Genomic DNA, 21364 nt, shown 5'->3' with positions numbered 1-21364 from the left:
TTGCTACTTGAAACCATTTTAGATTCAATTGGTATTTAGCTTGTGTCGAGTTATGGTGTTCTATTTTTAACAAACCCTAGGAAATTAAAATGACAGCTAGTTCTTTGTCTACTATTAGTAAAGAGGGGAAGGAAGTTTTCAATGTTTAGTTGATTAGCAATGATGTTAGGCAATCCCCATTCTGAGAAATTCCTAAGATTGCATACAAGGAAGATTTGTCTAGTGCACTATCCATGATACCACCAAAGGTTCTCATGATTTAGGATGTGAGATGTTGCTATACTGGAAAGATTGAAGAGGTAGGAGACATGGAAATAAGAGACATCTACAATAACCTATGTGAGAATGGAGTTTTTAGGGAAGAGAATAAGATTGTTGGGAAAAAAGGGTTGTGTGCCCTAGATTTTCCTCAGATGTTTAAAACTGAATGGATTCAGATTGTTCTAAGCGATATACATGACAACTAGATTTGGTTAGAGGGTGGACCAGTCATGATTTCTAAGAGAATTGTGCATAGAGTATCATGGTGTCCTATCCTCGACTGATCAAAGAGCATGTAGAGTGATGCAAAGGAGGTTATTGAGAAAAATATAGGTGTTGTATGGAACAAGAGAGGGATGTCAATTGACACTATTTCAGATCCCATCGTTGCCTTTGCAATCAGAGTCTTTTCCCATAAAATAAAGCCAACTAAACAATGTTTCATGTATGGAAGTCAACTTAGGTTACACAATTATGAAGATAGATCATTCCTATGACCTTTCTGAGTTACAACTACATCAGTTATTAGAAAACTTAGAAGCCATTAGGAAGGCAAAAAGTGCATCTTGCAAGTTTGGTTCTTTGATTGTTTGAATATTTTTCTATGTGCAAAATGCATTCCCCACATTTGGAAAAGTTACTTGTAAGACCAATAGGTTAGTTACACAATAGATTACACAATTCAATGAGCAACTTGGACACAATTTTGAGTCAGTCATGACTAGTAATTTTGAGGATTTTAAGAAATCCATGAAATAAGATTGAAGATTCATGTATCATTAGTGGAACAACATTACAATGATGTGTGTTTCCTAGTTGATGTAGATTATACATATGTGCAAGCAGCAATACCCAAGGTTAGATGGTTAAAACCCTTTCCATATGAGATCAATGTGGATGAAGCCTTTGTAGCCATCACAAATTTATTAGTTGAAGAAATTGACAAGGATGCAACACCCTTGGAAACTATGATGAGGAAAAATATAGGATAACAATAAATTTATAGATTGCCTCTTTTACAAGAAAGAAGAACAAACTAGTGAAGAAACTAAAAGAGAAGTTTGGTGAAGGTTATGAGGAAGCAATAGAAGTAGAAGAAGATGATGATGATGAACAAGAAGAAGAAGCAAAAGGAAAAGCACCAATGGAACTTACACAAGGCCTAGGAGAAGATAAAGATGTTAATGCAAAAGGTGTTGAGGGAGAAGAAGCCAAGAAAGCACCTAAGGTTGCTAAGAAAAAGAGGAAAGCAAAGGAACATGCAATGGAGAAAAAGTTAAGAAGACAAAGAATTAGTCATAACAAAATATTGATGTACCTTTAACAAGGTCAAGCTCTAGGGCAGCCACTGAAAAGGCTAAAGAAATTACAAAACCTAAAGGAAAAAGAGCAAGTGACATAGTAGAGTCGAGCCAACCTACTCAGAAGACCTTCAAGAGATTAAGGAAGAAGTACTAGCCATAAAAGAATTCAGATGAGGAGAAGAAAGAGTTTGATGACTTGAGGAAATTCAAAGTGGTAAGTCACAATCCCTCATTTGACATTGATAACATGTGTGAAAACAATGAAACCAATGCAAATTTGCCAAGTTTTACACATGTTGATTTTGATAAGCTAGGGAGTGTTGATAAAAATAAGGTTGAAGAGGCCATATATGATATCATGATTACTTTCAAAACTAATTCTCTAGAGATTGCCAACTCTTTACCTAAAAGTATTTATGATAGAGTTAAGAAAAAGTGGCAATTTAGTTTGACCATTGAGAGACAAATAAGGGAAATTACACTAGCCCAAGTTACACCTAAATTGGATAAAAAGATGATTTCTGAAAAAATCAAGAAGCATAAAGGGAATTTGCTCCCAAATATAGAGAATTTCATATTCTAAAGAAGAACATAGAAGATGTGGTAACTAAAAGTACATCAATTTGGAGATCTATTTATGTGAACTATCCACTCAAGAAATAACTAAGAAAGGTGAACAAGAAGAGAAAGAACCTAATAAGAGTAAGGAAGAGAAAGATAAAGAGGTGAACCCAATCAAGGAAGGTAATATGGAGGGAACTAAAGAATAAAAAAAGGATCCAACAACTGAAGAAGAGTAGCCGGATGTATTGGGTACAAAGGCACCGAGTGCCAGTCCCCCACATAGCAACTAAGAGAGTCATAGAACTCAACAAGCATCAAGGATGTTCTTGATAAAAAATCACAGAATGTCAATCCTTTACCTAAAGATGATTTGAAGAAAATTATGCAAGACTCTACCATTGCAACATTTTTACACAATAATCCAATATGGAAAGAGTGGATGAGATTCAATAGGAGGAAGTTGCATCTGCAGGGGAGATACAACAAGACACATCAAATATGCCCCCACTTACTACATAGATAAAAGAAGAGGAATCACAAGATCTACAAAGAGATCAGATTGTAAGCTTGGAACAAAAGGATCTTACAATTGAGACACCATATGTTATGCCAATTGTTGTCATACAGATGAAAGAGGTAGAAGCACAATCTATAGAAACATCAATGCCATGCCTAAATAGTTCAATTTTACAAGTTGTAGTGATTGTTGAGAAGGATGGAACAAAAGTGCATAAGGGTTAGGAATTAAGTCCTATACCTATTCCACCATCACAGAGTGAAGTCTAGAAGGTAAGAGACAAGATTGAAGAGTTGAAGGTAACTACTAAACTTTAGGAACAAATTACAATACAGACTTTGGTTACATTGCCAGTTTCTACATCTCCTCCTAGCCATCACACTCTTTAGAGGTTGAGTACACCTACCACACCATTAAAAATATCAAGGCCAATTTCTAGCACACCCAAGAGTGCTGAAGTTACATCATTTGAGGATGTAAATTTACATGAGGTGATTGAACTACCAAAGTTTGATTTGAATACAATCACAATTAAAGAAATGAGAATTCTTCAAGATGCTCTACAAAGGAAGAAGAGGCAAGAAATCTTAAGGAGGGAGCATAAGAAAAAGAAACTTTTGCATGAAATTAAAGACATATTTTTTGATGCTTTTAGTCTCCTAGAAATGAATGAAGATAAGCCCATTATAGAGAAAATTGTCACTATTGTGGACAAGATAAAGGATGAAGACCTGGATTCTAATATTAAATTATTAGAATGGTTAGAAATGAAATTTCATACAAAGGTCTTAGAGAAGATATCTAGTGCTATTGCATTAAGATAGGTTGATCTTGAAACCAAAATGAAAGATGTGAATAAGGTGTTAGAGAATATTTTATCTCTCTACACAAAGCTACACAATGTTGATCTATTCACTAAGGAAAATAAATAGGCTATTGACCAATGTATTGCAAGAATATTTGCAACTAATAGGTGGTACATTAAAACTATCTCCTGGTAATAGTCAAAAACACTTTCAGAGGTTACTAACGATTCAGAGTAGGCTTGCCAAGCTGCAAGAAAATAATGCCAATATAAGATCTACTTTGACCAGTATCTAGTCCATGTTAACTAGCCTTTGTAGATAATTTGATTAGGAAAGATTCTCAACTTTTTGCTCATGAAGGCTTAGTTGACCTAGTTGCTAATCTCTAAATATAGATTCATTCATTAGATGTACCATGTGATAACTGAGATGCAACATTGAAGACTATCATGAAGCTACACAAATCATTCCTTGACAAACACACTATAAGTGTACGACCCAATTGACATAAGTGTCAAAAAAGAGGGATATAAAATTTTTGGGATAAGTATTTTTGTGAAATTTTGAAGTAATTTATCAAGGAAACATATCTACTTAGTAGGAGTAATGAATGAAGAAACATAAACAAAGTATTTACTCAGGGGGAATAATAAGGCATGAAAGATAAACAACAATTTTGAAATTTTGAAGTTTTGTATTGAAGCTGAGCAATGAAGAAATATTATCTAACTCATGCATTAGATAAGAATGAATATGCCATGACAAAGTATTTTTTCCACTCATGTCAAAGGGGGAGATTGTTAATCTCAGATTGGTTTTGACAAAGTAGTGACAAAACACTCAGTCATTATTCAACATAATTGTTCAGATAATACATGCCAAGTAATATGATAGTGTGGATCACTAGTAGGTGCCAAGTAGTTAGTGCATGCCAAGTAATTTAGGTGCCAATCCAAAAAAGGGAGCCAAGTAAATAGTATGTGCCAAGTGATTTTGGTGTTGAGCAAATAGAGTGTGCCAAGCTATTCAAAAGTTGAGTTACAACATTAGGAGCATAGTGAAGGCTGAGCATTAGAGCCTTTGTATGCCAAGTGAACAATTTATGTCATAGATGTTTGTAATTTGGCACAAAATTCTATGTAAACCATTTTTAGTCTGACATAATCATAATTTCAATAATAAGAGATAAGTATGGAGTCATATTATGAATCCCTATGCAATACATGAAAAAAATCAAATTGATGGAAGCATTAGACAGCAATAAGGATCAATCACAACCATTGATTCTTACCTAATCCATCACCACCAATGTTTATTTAAGAAGGTTAACCCCTAAGAAGTAAAGAGTGTGTGAGGAGATGAATGCTAAGAGTTCAGAGGGTATTCGTGGTGGTTTAGATGGCTATGATAGAGTTATACATTGCATAATCAATTTGAGAAGAACAGAGTAAAGAAGTGAAAGGATAGAGGAGACATATCTGATTAGGAGGATCAAAGTTTAAATAGTAAGGAGGAAATATGACATCAAGTAGCAGCTAACTGAAGGGTCACAGTGCTAAATCATTCTAATAGGTGATACATAGAAAATCTCTTAATCGAGTAGTTCTAACAGGCTATTATAAATCTCTTAACCAAGTGCTTACTTATTGTAAGTTTAAATCCTCTAACAAGGTGAGACCAAATAGTCTTTGTAAGCCTTTAATAGGGAATACCTTTCACATTGTAGATCATAGATTATGATCAAACATATTGTAGCCATAATTGGCCACATTTTACAAATGCAGTAGTGAAAATTTGTGAGTGTCATCCCCACCCTAGTTTTACCTTCTCATTGGAGGGTTTCTGGGTAACCAAATTTATTGTGTTATGTGTTATTTACTTTATGGTATGGATGTGATGCATGTTAAGTTATTTTAATCTATATGTTAAGTTATGAGATGGATGTTGGTGATATGTTTTAGAGGCAAAAGTTTTAAGTGTTGATTCACCCCCACCTTGCCTCTCAAAACTTACTTTCCCATTGTTATTTCCAATATGTATAGAGGGATTTTTCTCGATTCAGTACATGTTTTGGATTACATGGTAACTAGAGGTTTTGTCATCAATTCCAAATAGGGAGATTGTCAAAAAGTAAAATTGGAACAATTATTATAATTATCATTGATGTTAAACCTTATTGGTGACATAGGTTTATATCTGATCTGAGTGTCATATCTATATGATTGATGAAGAGTATTTGAGAAGTTGCTCATAGAAAAATCTCATAGAGGAAAGATATAGTTATGAGAAGAAACTACAATGGACACTTGATTGGTTTCACTTTGAGAAGATAAAGTGATGGTTTAAATCATGTTACAGGTGGACAATTGTACTAACGCCTTGAAGAAGTGATCAAAGACTAACCAAATGCATAAGCTTGATCGAGAAATAGAGCTGAAGATTAAGGAACTTGAAGTTTGTGTTGAGTGATGCTAGTGTCGACCAAGCCATAGTTTAAGCTGAGAAAAAATAGTGTTGACCAAAAATTAGTATTAATCGAGCATCAATATATGTGCTGAACAAAAAATTTAGTAGTGACTAAGTAACCCAATGATGATTGAGTATCAGAACACAATGTTGATCGAGGGACAACATTTTTATAGGTTATGAGAAATCATAATTTCTAGCCAATAGGGTTGATTTCTTGGAATATGAAAAACATGTTGAAGATAATGATGTATGACTTGGAATATTTAAGTCAATGGAAATCGTGTTTTTGCATTTCTATGCAAGGATTCGTGAAAAGTTTAGAGAAGTTTCTAGAATAGAAAGGAAGAGAAGAAATGTTGGAAGGATTCGACAAATTTGACCCAACCACAAGATCTATATTGGTCTTTAAGTGGAAAAAGATTAGAATTTCCTCTTTAAAGAGGTACAAGGGCTAACCTTTAAAAGAGTTGTTGAGGTTTGGAGCAGTTATTGATGCTACTGATTGACAAACTTAAGTAAAATGCTGAGAAGAAATGTGATTTCTTGAAGGGTTTCCAAATGAATCAAAGAATGAGATGACAATAAAGGTTTGTCAGTGAATCAACGTTTGAGCTGAACTGAGATCTTTATTTTCAGAATGAGTTGTATTTTCAGATCAGAACATGTTGTTACTTTCTAACCATTCTATTAGTTTGAAATCCTTTAATCAAGGTTGACCTAATAGTCATATGTAAATCCTTTAATCAAGGTGGTATTCTCATGTAATTTTCTAAAGTCCTCTAACAAGGCCACTCCTAATAGGGTGACTAAATCCTTTAACAAGGTCACATTTAATAGTGTGTTTTGTAACCTTTAATAGGGTTGGCTCCCAATAGAGCTCACTTTAGAAAAGTGAAATATTGGTGACATGTTACTAGTGGTTTTCTCCAAATTGGGTTTCCACATTAAATCATAGTGTCAAACTTGTGTGAATGTTATTGGTGGTGATTTACTATTAATGTTTATATTTTGCAAGTTAGTTATGTTTAGGATAGTGAGCTTCTAGTTTATGTTGACTAAAATTTTACTACAAAGGCCGAGCTAACAAATGTTAAGATCTAATTTTTTTTAAGTGTTTGTTTGTTCAATTGATACATCTAGACCTTAGATAACCAATTCACGCCCCTCTTTGTTATTCTAAACAATCTAACAATTTCAGCATCATTTTCCTCTTTATTGACAGTACAAATTGTAAACAGGGATCTGCATGATTGACAAACATAGACCCTTCAAGACCAACTGTGATCATCTTGGACTAAAGGAGTCATACTCTAAAAGAGTCTATATCAAAGCACTAAACATTCTCAGTGTGTCTACATCAACATGTTCCTACACAACTAGAGGAATAGTAATATGATTCACTTGCAACTTTGTAGCGGGAACCCTAGGTGATTTAGGGCCATGATGTGTCCTCGATATATCATTGGATGGCCCCATATCTCTATCCTGAGAATCTAGGAAGTCAAAATAATTTTTCTCCAACTTGAGGATAAACTCACAATAGAGTTTCCTCAAAAAATATAGGAACCTCATAATTTTTATGAGGGGTTTCTAAGACCATCCACCATCTATCCCAAAAATTTTTTTTTTGGTCTTCATTTAAGCACCAATGAATTGGAAACATCTTTTTTTTCCTGTAAGAGTTTCATTTTTCCATGGCTTTTTGAAGAGCTTGCAAATGTACCTTTTGTGATTTATTTATATTTTACGTATGCATATGATAAATTGTCTACATAATATCTTTTTTGTTCTCCTCTTCTATAGTTACATAAATCAAGTTGCCCAATAACTAAGGCCCTATTGATCAAAATAGATTCTAATGATGTTGCAAGTGTTTCCCTACCCAATTTTGTATCATTTGAAACTTTTAACCTCCTAATTAAAGAACTTATTTTTATTTTTTCCCATTTTCAATTTGATTTATAAAATCTTGTTATTTTTTAGGAGGAGGTCTAGTCTTAATAGGTAGAGGCCATTGCAGTGGTTGAGGTTCATTTTCTTCATTCATTTGTGCCTCAAGAGGGCTTGGTTGAGGGTTTTCTTCATTAATTTGATCACAAGGATGATACTAAGGTTTTAGTAGAGGGATCACATTCCTTCTTGGAAATTAAAACAAAATATATTTTAAAAGTCTATTTAATCTAAAAGTTTAATAGAAGAAACTTTGACAATAAATGCTTATTGAAAATTGAAATTAAACTTATTCAATACAAATAAGAGGCATATGCTATACAAACAATTTCTTCTACTCCTAGTTTGATCTTGTTGATGTTATGTAGCCATTTTTGGTGATACAATGAACCAAACATTGAGAATGTTTTGTGTATGCAATCTTTAGCTCAAGGGATTAAGAGAAAATCATGCAACACATGTGAAAATGGGAGATTTTGGGTCATTTAACATTTTTACATTTTTCACATAGTGCATATCTCTTGTGTTTTGAATTGCCCAAACTGAAGGCTCAAACAATCCTTGAAGCCATAGTGTACGCACTATTGCTTTTGGGGGTGCAAAAATTTTTTTGGCATATTTTTGGTCCCCCATCTTTGTTCACTTATGTACTTTCATGATTTATTGATTCACAACAAGGTGGTCAACATCAATTTTGTATTTGATACTCATTGTATATGGATATACATGTGTATGGCCAACTTTTCTTAACAAAGTTTTAAAATTGGTTATTAATTTATCTTTCAATAATTGAGTTGAATAGTTGTATTTATCCTTTTGAATTTAATAGAAAAAATCTAGTTGATTAGTCTTATTAATGGACCAACTTTGACACTATTATGTCGGCTTAGTGAATGTTTAGTGAATTGCTTATATGGTTTCATTGCAACAATCTTAGTCTTTACAATATCACATGGATGATTCCCTTTCTCCCACTGTAGATCATAAAGAATAAAAACAAAAGAAGCTCCAATGTAGATGCAAATGTACCTATCTATCTTGACATTACTATAAATGATTTCTATTTACTTCCTTTTCAAACACTATATATAGAAGCATATAAGATAAATCTAGACTCATGTCAACTAAGTTTGTTAATATTTGATACAAGACAACCATAAATCAATAATTATATCTAATAAATTGATGATACTTGAAATCTACATACACCGAAATAATTTTAAAGGAAAAATATAAATATCTATTTTCAATCTCATGCACATATATGATATTATAGATCTCACACCACTCAAAACAATTTATTCATGTTCTTACTTTGAATTATTCAATTCCATATATGCATGCATGTAAAAGAAAACACCACGACACATGCAAATTCTATGTCAACTCTAAAATATTAGAATATACTACTGCCAAGTCCTTTGGCCTAAGATTTTTTTGTTAAAAAGTTCTCCTTGCTCGAAAGCTCAATAAAGAAACTATAAAGTCATTGTTATGAAAATAAAAAAACAAAGTTTAGGATAACCCAAATAAATGAATTCATATTTTTTTCAAAGAAACAACTTAGGAGAAAAAAGAAAGCAATCTGACTTCTTTCCAGGTGTTGGAGGAATCCTGAGTTCCAGAGCAACTTCAATATGTTTGTTTACACCTTGAAGTTTGGACTAACACTTGTCTTCCACTCTCTTCCCTCTCATGACATCTATTCCCCCAATCCAAAGTGGTGACATCATTTATTTATCTTCTTATATCCATGTAAATCCATCTCTCCCATCATAATCTTGTTCATTCTCCCCACAATAGGAAATTTGTACATCAGATCTGCAAATACAAAATATAATGGACGTTGTTCCTCAGCCCATGAAATTGTTATTTGTTCAGATGGGCACTGGCTATGATCAACACGGGTGGGTGAAATTTCTCTTCTCTTCTTTGTAACAATACTATTCTCCCAATTCTAACCATAGTTCAATTCTTTATAATCTTCCATTGCCTTAATATATATTTTACAGGCAGGATATAACCATGGCAGCCATGAGAGCTTGCAGAGATGCCATTTGCAAGAATTGTATTCCTGCTTTTCGATCAGGTTTAACTCTCCATAGTTTTTCTTCTCTTTGCTTAGTTTCACATGAAAAATTATGAATTTTGAAACCCAAACATGTATGCTTTTTCATCTCTTTGTTTTCATTAACATGAAAGTAAGAAAATTTCAAAACTACACGAGTTAATTTCAAGAGGAGAATACCAATACATGAAATATGAATGTTTTGGCAGGTACCCTTCAAGGGATAAACCAGGAAAATATGAAGCTAAAGGTGAAGCTCGGAGTTCCTCGTTTCACTAAGAATTCTCTTGATCTTGAGCAAGTTAAAGCTGTTTTCCCATAGTAAGTTTTATCCTTTTTTAACAAAAGAGATGTTTCTTTTCACTGCTAAGATTTCTGGTTTACTGCTTGGAGAAATAATTTGAAGAATTATAATAAACTCTTGCTTTAAAAAGCCTTATTTAGATAAGGTTATTTCTGCATATATTGTGTTTTAAGCTTTGCAGATCAATATTTTGGTTTTGGTTTTTGTTTCTTTGCTCTGAATGATGTTAGCTCTCTATCATTTTGATCCATCATCAATGTTTAGTAACTATTTAGATAGTAAGTCTTGATAGTTGATCTTTTTATTATTATTAAAGTCTGATATTTTTAATTTTACCACATTAATATTTTAATTCTTTAGCATCCTGATCTTATGATTTACTGGTTTCATCGTTTGAACCATTATCAACATTTTAGTTCATCGTTTGAACTATCATCAACATTTTAGCCCATCTTTCTTATAAAGCTTTGAGCTCCCCATTACCATTATCTTACTTTTTTTCATTAGTTAGAATTTTTTTTCATTAATTATATATTTTTCTTTAGATATTTTTATTTTTAGCGCATTACTTTTTCAGCTCTTTATCATTACAATCTTACTTTTATTAACATAGTTAGATCTTCACAATCTTACATTTTATTTCACTCTAGTTAGATCTATCATCAATATGATATCAATCTTTACTTTTATTAACATAGTTAGATCTTCACAGTCTTACATTTCATTGCATTAGTAATTTCTCTAGTTAGATCTATTGTCATCAATATAATATCAATCTGATATCGATCTTTAGTAATATATTTTTTTCACTAATTAGATTTAGATCTTCACAATCATACATTTTACAGTTCATTACACTATTTAGATATTCACAATCTTACATTTTACATTACATTTTACATTTCATTTCACTAGTTATTTCTCTAGTTAGATCTATTATCAATCTATTATCATTAATATGATATCAATATTTAGTAATAAGTTTATTTTCACTATTTAGATTTATGATGTGTTTATGTTTATAACGCAGTCCCATCAACACAATCTTACTTTTTATTTCACCAGTTAGAATATGATTCTATTTGGATTTATGATATTAAAATTTAGTAGATGTGTTTTTCGCTATTTAGATATATGATATGTTTGTGTATAACATAGTTAGATCATCGCAGTCTTACCTTCTATTTTAAGAGTTGGATATATCATTAATTCACCTTTTATTTTAAGAGTTGGATATAACATTAATTCAGTGTTCTCAGCAATGTTTTAACTCTTTATCATCTCATTCTATCAATGTTTTAGCCCATCGTCTCAACTTATCAATGTCAATGTTGTCGCTATGTTTTTCATTACTATATCGATGTATGATATCAATGTTTAGTAAGATGTTTCTTTTTCACTATTTAGATATACTGTGTTTGTGATTATTGGATAGATCTTCAATGTTTCGTGAGACATTTCTTTGCTCACTTAAGATTTATGATTTATTAATTGATTATCAATAACTTTTCACCAATCTTTTAAGTTTTAGTGAATTTTTAAAGAACGTTTTTAGTGAATTTTTAAGTCATGTTGATTCTACATTAAATTGTTTTCAAACTTTCTTCATCAAAGATTTCATCAATATATATTTTTAAGTTCCTATTCATTGATTTATCACAATTGTTTTGCCTCTCTATCATCCTCATGATACATCTCATACGTTTTGTAGATTTTCTTCTCTATTTAGGTATATGATTTATTAAACGTCTTGCCCTCCCTCCCTCTATCATCAGAATGATAACAGATCTCGTATGTTTTTGGAGCTGTTTTTCTTCTACTTAGATTTATGATTTACCACTTGTGTTTTTTATTTACTACTTAGAATAATAACTAAAAGCTTATTTCTAACATTTCATCTAGAGTTCTAAGTGACTTTTTGAAGTCTTATTATTAGATAATGCTATTTTCACATTAAATTGTGTTTAAGCTCTCGCATTCAAATCAACTTTTATGATAAGATCTCCGAATGTAATTTGAAAGGTTTGATTCAAAAAACTTTATTAATATAATGTATAACCTTAAAAGCAGCGAATTGAAAAAATTATCTTATAATTGAATCTTTATTGTTGGAATGGAAAAATCTTATCTAACAGAATGTAATGTTGCAGTGGAGAGGTGATGGAAATAGAGGCGGTGGAAGGAGGGCTAGTGTGCCCAACAGGAGAAAATGTAGGAGAGAGAGGTGATGACTGTTATATTGTAAACGCTGCAGTCTATGTTGGCTACTAGTATTTCTTACTACTTTGTATACCACCACTCTTCTTGTGATGTGGATGTTAGTCTAGTACATCATATAGTCTATCAGCTGTACATTACACTGTAAATTATATTCTACAGTGGGCAAGATGCTTCCAAAATAATAATGGCAATTTTAAAAATGTTTGAAGGGTTATTCTGTAATCGAACGGCGTAAACATTTCACACTAAGGCTTGATTTTTAGTGCAAAAGCGTTAAATAGTCAAAGTTTGACTTACTTTTCCAGGTTTAATTTCTTCCTTAGTGTGTGATGTTTAAGGTTGTGTATTTTTTCAGGTGATCTGAATTTGTAATGCTAACACAAACACAATGGAATGCATTGGTCTCTCAAATACACCAAAATATCGAAAGGCTTCCATTTAAGGGATCATCGATCTAATCATATTGTGTTTCATTTGTGAATGATTATTTATCTTGTAGGTAAACTCTTGACTTCTTTCACAACTCTAAGATTCAATTCTTTTCATAAACAAGCATATAGTAATTTACTAACGCTTTAAGCATTTTCGATTTTCTATTTCCTATCTGAATCTTTCAAAATTATTTATTTATTTATTTATTTTCTATTTTTTAAGTTTGTATAGTATATGCCAAAAGAGGGGTAAAAATTTATTAAGACAGAAAGGAATACAACAAGGAGAGCTCAACAAGGAGCTCGATCCTGAGCAACAAGATCATCAAATTCTTGCACCATCTCAAAGGACAGTTGCCTCCTATTCCTAATATTCCAACCCAGATCATGACTAGATGCCCATTTGGTTAAACAATCAATAGTCCTATTTCATTCAAGAGGAATATACGTGAACCTAATGAACTGAAAAGAGGAAGAGAAGAAAAGAATCTGCTTAACAACAGTGGCCAGCTGCCAACTAACATCCTCAAGCTCTTGCGAAGAAAGCATGTTCACCACCACCTGAGAATCAGACTCACAGAGAATCTTACTCCATCCCCGCAAGCAACACTGTTCCACAGCATATAAAATAGCTTGAGCTTCCATGAGATTGTTAGTATAATCACCCTTATGAACTGAGAAGAAAAATTTAACATCCCCAGAACTACAACGAGCCACTCCACCAATACCAGCCGGACCAGGATTCCTACGGGAAGAACCATCAGTGTTAATTTTCAGAACTCCATAGGGAGGAGGAGTCCAGTGCCCATCCTGGTTAACCCGATCCTTCCTCTGATGGTGAAGCTGTGTGGACATAGAAGGAAACCTATGAGCTGCAGCCCCATCCTGCAGATGAAAATTAAGGCGATTACAGATAGCAAGATCAACTAGATCCATACCCCCATCAAGCTCACACTTCACAAGAATAGTTTCCTGAAGAGAATGTGATATTTTTCACCAAAGATGCAAAACACCAAGCTGAACATCTTGGAATATGCGACGATTCCTCTCCAACCAGATATGCCAAAGCATGAAAGATGGGCTAGCAATCCAAGCAGCATGGAGAAAAGAAGACTTAGAGGGAGCAGTACCCAAGCAAGCCCAAAACTCAGGCAAAGAGGAAGCATGCCGACAAGAGCAACCCCAAGCGCTCCACCAAAGGTGTCATATCTGAGTAGAATAGGAGCAATGGAAGAACAGATGGGAGACAGACTCTTCTCCATTACCACACAAAACACAATAAGAGGGGCTTTGAAATCCACGTTTACAAAGATTATCCCAGGTAAGACAACGGTTGTGAGCCACTAGCCACATGAAAAAATTGCACTTGGACCAAGAAACTTCATTCTAAACTTGCTTCCACCAAGGGACCTCAGCATCCCCAAATAATTGCCTAGTTATCTCCTAATACCCAGTAGAGACATGATATTTACCAGATAAGGTACCGGCCCAAGCCAAAACATCTGGACCAAGCAAAGAAGACCACTCTCTAGAGGCCAAAATTTGAGAAAGCTCTTGACGATCCATGTCTATACCTCTAGGAGGCCAATCAGAAGAATGCTTCCATCTATAACCAACAAAAGGTCCCAATTGATAAGGAGTCTTGTAATGAGTCACTTTATCCCATCTAGCGGCAAGAAAAGAGTCACAAAGAGGCTGAAGATGAGGGTATATGGATAAAATGGAAGAGAATCCATCCCAAGCATCAGACCAAAACAAAGTTTGAGAACCTCCTTTACATATCCAAAACAGAACCCTCTTTACCAACATCGCACCTGTCTTCAAAGTATGCCAAACCATTGAGCCACGACCTTCAAGAGGAAGTGCAGAAACAGAGCAAGGATCAGCACCATGAAAATATTTATGAGTGATAATACGAGCCCAAAGTTGATGTTGTCCAGAGCACCATCGCCAATAAAGTTTAGCAGCCAAAGCTTGACTACTCAATAGAGCAGATCGAGGACCAAGACCACCCTCCTTTTTAGGCCTACAAATAGTTGCCCAATTAACCAAGCTCCATTTAGTACTACGCAAATTACCACTCCAAAGGAATTGTCGAGAAAGAGCATCAAACTCCTTGAGAAAGTAAATAGGTGCAGCGTGAACCAGGCATCGATAAGTAGGAAGAGCTTGGATAACAGCTTGAAGAAGAGTAACCCGGGCAGCAGTAGAAAGCCATCTATGAGTCCAATGATTTACCTTATCCTGAAGCTTGGTAATCAAATTTTGCCAGAAGAGACGTGGCTTCTTGGAAACAGCAATAGGGATGCCAAGATAAGTCAAAGGAAGTGATCTTATCTGAAACCGTAGGATACAAACAATCTTGTGTTGAATAGAATCAGGAGTGTTAAAAAAGTAAATGGAAGATTTATGCTCATTAACTTTTTGGCCTGAAGCTGCCAAATAAACGTCCAAAGCATGTCGAAAGGCTTCGGCTTCCTTGATCCTAGCAAGACCAACAAGAGAAGAATCATCAACAAATTGAAGATGGGAAAGAGAAGGTAAGCCATTACCCCACCGCCAGCCTTGAATAGAATTTTGGGACACCTGATGCTTAATGAATCTGCCCAAGCCTTCAGCCATGATGATGAATAGATATGGGAGAGAATATCACCCTGGCGGAGGCCTCTAGAAGCACCAAATAATTGAGAAGGTTGACCATTAATAAGAACAGAAAAAGAGGCAGAAGTAACACAACTCATAATCCAACTCACCCAGTCAGAGCTAAATCCAAAAGAAAGAAGAATACTCCTTAGGAAGCTCCATTTAACTCTATCATAGGCCTTAGCCATATCCAGCTTAACAAACATGGCTTTCTCCCTTGAAGTAGCCATAGAGTGAATAGCCTCAGTAGCAATAACCACCCCATCCAAAATTTGTCTGCCAGCAACAAAACCACCTTGTTCTTCTGAGATAATAATGGGAAGCCACCTTTTCAATCTCTCAGCAATCAACTTAGTAATAACTTTGTAAACCACATTACATAAGGCAATTGGTCTAAAAAACTCCAATTGATTAGCACCCTCTCTCTTAGGAATAAGAGTCAAGAATGTAGAGTTCAAAGCTCGAAGCATCTACTTGCTAGCATAGGATTCTTTAACCACCTCCAACAAATCATGATTAATGATGTCCCAAAATTCCTGAAAGAATTCAACTGGAAAGCCATCAAGACCAGGAGCCTTCCCCTTAGGCATGCCAAAGACCACCTCCTCCAACTCTTCCAAAGAAATAGGATGCATGAGATAATCATTCATTTCCTGAGTGATAAGGGAAGGAATACATGACAAAATAAGATTTTCTTCATTATCAGCAGGAGGAGAGTCCTCAGAGAAGAGGGTAGAGAAGTACCAAATAGCCTCTTGGAACAAAGCTGGCAAGGAATTCAGTTGGATACCTTGAGAATTAACCAAAGAAGAGATAGTGCTCTGATTTCGGTGAGATTGCACTGTTTTATGGAAAAAGGCAGTGTTACGATCACCTTCCTGGAGCCAATCAACTCTAGCCTTTTGCTTCCAAAAAATTTCCTCTTGAAGCTCCCATTCTTCTAGAGCTCTAGACGCCAGGGATTCAACCTTGCCAAGATCCTCTGAGAAACCTTGATCTCTAATCTCCCTTGTGATGACATCAAGATCTTCTTGAGCAAGCCTCTTCATAAAGTGAAGGTTCCCAAAGCATTCCCTATTCCATATCTTGAGCTGCCTTTTAACATATTGAAGCCTTTTAGAAAATGAGAACATTGCAGTACCATATGCAGGAGCACCATCTTTCCACCAACAGAAAACACAATCATGAAGAGAGGAGTTCTGAAGCCACATCAACTGGAACTTAAAAGGAGGATGCTTTGGAACATAAGCCCCTATAGCGGAAAATTTGATTGGCCAATGATCTGAACCCCTCCAATCAAGGATTTTTGAAGAGATAGTAAGGGTGCCACTAACCCAGAAGCAAGAAACAAGAAATTTATCTAGACGTTCTGAGATAGCAGCAACACCAGTCCTGCGATTATTCCAGGTATAGAGACCATTAGAAGGCTTAACATTAGAGAGATGCAAAAGAGATATATGTTGCCAAAGAAGAGCAAAAGAAGGCCCCAATCTAGCCAAACCACCATGCTTCTCCTCCAGACTTAAAACTGAATTGAAGTCCCCTGCTAACACCCAAGGATGATAAGGATGACAATTTCTAACATATTGAATATGTTCCCAAAGTTCCTCCTTTCCCACAAGATCAACAGGTGCATACACATTAGTAACCATGATTACCTCTCCTGAGTCTAGAGCATAAGCTACCATAGAGAGAGCTGAGCGAGAAGACATCCCGCCAAGAGGAAAAAAATTTTGAGGATCCCAAAATATAGCTAAACCACCCGCACTGCCTGTTGCCCCAACACACTGGCATTGGCCACGAGACCAAATACTAGAGGCATGTTAGACCATAGACTCCACAGAGAGTTTAGTCTCTTGGATACAAAAAACATCAGGGCTATGATCAACCACCAAGTTATGAATAGCCTTTTGTCTAGGGATGCTATTCAACCCCCTTACATTCCATGAGAGAATAATCATCATTGGGTAGAATTGGGAAAATGAGAATCCAAAGGTTTCACTGAACCAAACTCAATCAATATATCTCCTGTGAGTTTAATCTTCTCTTGGTTTGTTTTGCGCCCACTCCTTAGAGGAGGAGTAGAAGAAGCCCGCTTAAAGGGTCGAGACATCAACCCCAAGGGGAGAGGAGAACCCTTTCCCTTACCTGATGGTAGCACCTCCTTAACCAAGTCAGCTAAAACAACATCATTATCCTCCAACACTGCAGGAGTCACTAGAGCCTCTGTCACAGGAGCTACAGGGACCTCACAGTTCTGATATACTACAACTTGGGATGCCCCACAAGCATCATTAGGAACAGATCTCTCATCTGGGCAAACTAGATCAGAAGAGATAGGAGGAGGAATACCCTCCTCTAGAACCATACTATCTAGCACCTCAAAGCGGTTAAAACCTGAATCAGATAATCTTTCTTTCAAAGGCCTCTTTTGACCACATCCCTTAGCACGAGGGCGAACAGGGGTAAATCCATTCTTATCCTGCATTTGAGCCTTACCCTTACCTGTAGCATCTTGCGGATTCATCCCTTTGGTAGTATTAGCCATTTGAGATTGTCCTTTCCTTGTAGTATCTGCCAAACCAGTAGTATTGCCAGCTGTAGAACCATCCACTCTTTTGAAACTTGAGTTACGAGGCACTGACGCAGTAAATGACCATACTCATGACAAATCTGACAACGGAAAGGGAGAGATTCATAATCTAACTGCTGCACCCAAGAAAAATCCCCCATACAAATTTCCAAAGAATCTGGTAATGGGTTATTCAAATTAATTTCAACACAAATTCTAGCATAAGAAATAACCTTTTTATCGAGGGATTGATGTGCGATCGCAGCCAGCTTCCCCAACAAAGCAGCAATTTTTTGAAGGATGTCTTCACGCCAAAATTCCAAGGGAAGATGAGGCAAGCGAACCCAAACTGGCACTATTGAAGGGAGATCCTCAGCAGAATTAAAACCTGAATGCCAAGGTTTGACAAATAACCCCACATGGTTGTAGAAATAAGGGCCTCCTTCAAAAAAATGATCCTGATCAGACATGCAAGAGAATACAACAAAAAAATAACTATTCCCCGCCAACATAATCTCCATATCACCTTCCACTGCCATGAGCGGCGGATCCATGCCTCAAGAGCGGATAGGGAAATCTGGATTCCAAGAAATTTGCATATCAAAGCATGCTTGGTCCAATAATCAATGTCCTCCATTACAGCCATTGGAGGAATAACTAGAATAGGGCGATCATGGCTACACAGAAAACAACCATTAAATTTTTTCAGCTTAGAGCTCTCCCTTGAATAAAATGATTCAGATCGCATTGCATGCATAGTTGGAGAAGAACCATATGTTCTCACCAACAGAGAAGAAATCCCAGGCCCTGCCATGCAAACAATAAAACCCCAATCCAAAATTGACTGCAGAAGATTTCCAAAAACATCAACACAAATTATGTCCAGTAGCTAGCAATCCAAACAGAACAAAAAAAAAATAGTAAAGATCAAACACCAAGAACAGGCTAGGGAAAAAACCCTAGCCCAGCCGGCAGCCAATGCTTCTCCACATTGTAATTATCCATATTGTTGAGTGGAAATTCCATTTTTCCATTTTGCAGTATACTTCATGGTTCTTACTAATTCTATAATTTTCAATTTCTATATTTTTTATAATTTGGAGAAATTTCTATCATCATTTTAAATGTTAAATAAAAATGTTGATTTCTATCGTCATTCTTAATTATTCAAATAAAAATGTTGTAAAATTATTTAAAAGGATTCTTGAAAATGCTTTAGGTTACAATGCATTATCATTCATTAATTTTTTAAGTAAATCTTGTCCATGGCTTGTATTGTATGTAAATTTTGTTATTCCAATATTATAGTGACTCTCATTTGTATCTAATATTCTTAAGTATACCTTAATTTTCATGATTCTTATTGTATTTGAATTTCACATTCTTGAGTATCCCTTAATTGTTGCAACTCTCATTGTATGTAAATGTTGTCCCAATATTGTAATGACTCTTATTCTATCTTATTGTATTTCACCTTCCAACATAATTCACAATTCTTTACAATAGTGTTTTTGTAATTCAAATTCTTGACCATCTTTCATTTACACTTAAACTTAAATCCTATACATTGAAACTACATTGTAATCTTGAGTGGAATTCATGTTATAATTAATTATCATCTACAATCTTTTATAGTAAATGTCCTCCTACTTCTCACATAATTTATGGCCATCATTCCTTTACAAATCTTATCTTACACATTGAAACTACATTGCAATCTTGAGTGGAATTCATGTTATCATTAATTATTATTATTTTGATTGGTAAGAGGCAAAAGCCAAGATTAATTATTATGTATTATTATTAATTAAGCACGGGTAGATTCAAACCCAAGACCTCTTAGATAAGAGGCTCACAATTTACCATTGTGTTGTAGGCTCTTGCCTAAAGAATGTTATCATTAATTATATTAATCATCATTTTCAATCTTTTATAGTGAATTTTCTCCTCCTTAATCTCACACAATTTAAAATTCTTTTGTATCTTCCATCATAATTCATAGTTCTTTATAATCAAATAGTTCATTACAATAGCATTGATTGTAATTCAAATAGCTCTTTATAATAGTGTTGATTGCAATTCAAATTCTTGACCCTCTTTCCTTTACAATAAATCTTATCCTACACATTTAAACTACATTGTAACTATCTTTCATAGTAAATCTTGTCCTAGTACCATTGACTAGTCTTTCGGATATCAATGTGATTCTCATATTGTATTCAAGTTCTTGACTACCTTTCCTTCACAATAAAACTTATCCTACACATTGAAATTACATTGCAAATATATTTCATAGTAAATATTTTTCTACTACCATTGAGTGCTAGTGGTGGCTCTTATTGTAATTCAAATTGTTGACTATCTTTCCTTCACAATAAATATTATCTTACACATTAAAACTACATTGTAATTATTGTACACATTGAAAATACATCATAACTATCTTTCATAGTAGATCTTGTCCTACTACCATTGAGTGGTGGTGGTGGGTGGCTCTTAGTGTAATTCAAATTCTTGACTATCTTTCTTTGAAATAAATCTTATCCTACACATTAAAACTGCATTGTAATTATCCTTCATATAAAATCTTGTCCTATTCAATAAATAGTATCCTAAACATTAAAACTCTATTGTAATTATCCTTCATATTAAATCCTACATTGTAACTATCCTTCATAGTAAATATTTTCCTAGTTCCATTGAGTGGTTTAGTGGTGGTTCTTATTGTAATTCACATTCTTGACTATCTTTCCTTCACAATAAATCTTATCCTGCATATTGAAACTATTCACATTGTTATCCTTCATAGTAAATCTTGTCAGGATACCTTTCTCCAATGCATTATCATTCATAATGCTTCACAATAAATGTATTCCACATTGGATCCACATTTTAATGTAGTTACCATTATCATTCATACTATTTCATAATAAACATTATTTGACTACCATTTTGAAATTTTTCCTAATAAGTATTTTGAATTATCAGTTACTAAATTGGATCCACATTTTTAAGTTGCTACCATTATCATTCATACTATATTGTAGGAGGTCCATTATTTGACTACTAGTTTGAAATTTGTCCTAATATCTTTCTCCAATGCCTTAGTGGCTTTATTTTTATTCATTTATTACTTTTGACTTTCCATATAATTTACATACTATCCATATTCTTGACTATCTTTCCTTCATAATAAATCTTTGTTGACCTGATGGTCAAATCATTCATTAGTTAGTGACTAAAAACTTAATCAGT

The 21364-nt window shown here is 34.4% G+C and overlaps 1 protein-coding gene across 1 annotated transcript; it reads left to right on the top strand.

The window, feature by feature from the left end:
- Positions 1-9710: 9710 nt before the first annotated feature.
- Positions 9711-12514, top strand: LOC149576392 (uncharacterized). Its single transcript, XM_089794343.1, has 4 exons — positions 9711-9778; positions 9884-9960; positions 10149-10260; positions 12394-12514. Exons 1-4 carry the CDS (start codon positions 9711-9713, stop codon positions 12512-12514), a joined length of 378 nt encoding a protein of 125 aa, XP_089650469.1.
- The last annotated feature ends 8850 nt before the right edge of the window (positions 12515-21364 follow it).

This window comes from Cupressus sempervirens, chromosome 1, assembly GCF_028749045.1.
Source record: "Cupressus sempervirens isolate cs-2001-9-10 chromosome 1, ASM2874904v1, whole genome shotgun sequence".
Classification (NCBI taxonomy): domain Eukaryota; kingdom Viridiplantae; phylum Streptophyta; class Pinopsida; order Cupressales; family Cupressaceae; genus Cupressus; species Cupressus sempervirens.
The sequence above is the reverse complement of the archived record's forward strand: the minus strand, read 5'-3'. Positions and strand labels throughout refer to the sequence as shown.

Excerpts from the sequence above, each read along its gene's own strand:
- LOC149576392 (XM_089794343.1), top strand. The coding sequence starts at position 9,711 with ATGGACGTTGTTCCTCAGCCCATGAAATTGTTATTTGTTCAGATGGGC. Across the intron at positions 9,779-9,883 it reads ACTGGCTATGATCAACACGG|GCAGGATATAACCATGGCAG; the intron begins GTGGGTGAAATT and ends TATATTTTACAG. Across the intron at positions 10,261-12,393 it reads GTTAAAGCTGTTTTCCCATA|TGGAGAGGTGATGGAAATAG; the intron begins GTAAGTTTTATC and ends GTAATGTTGCAG.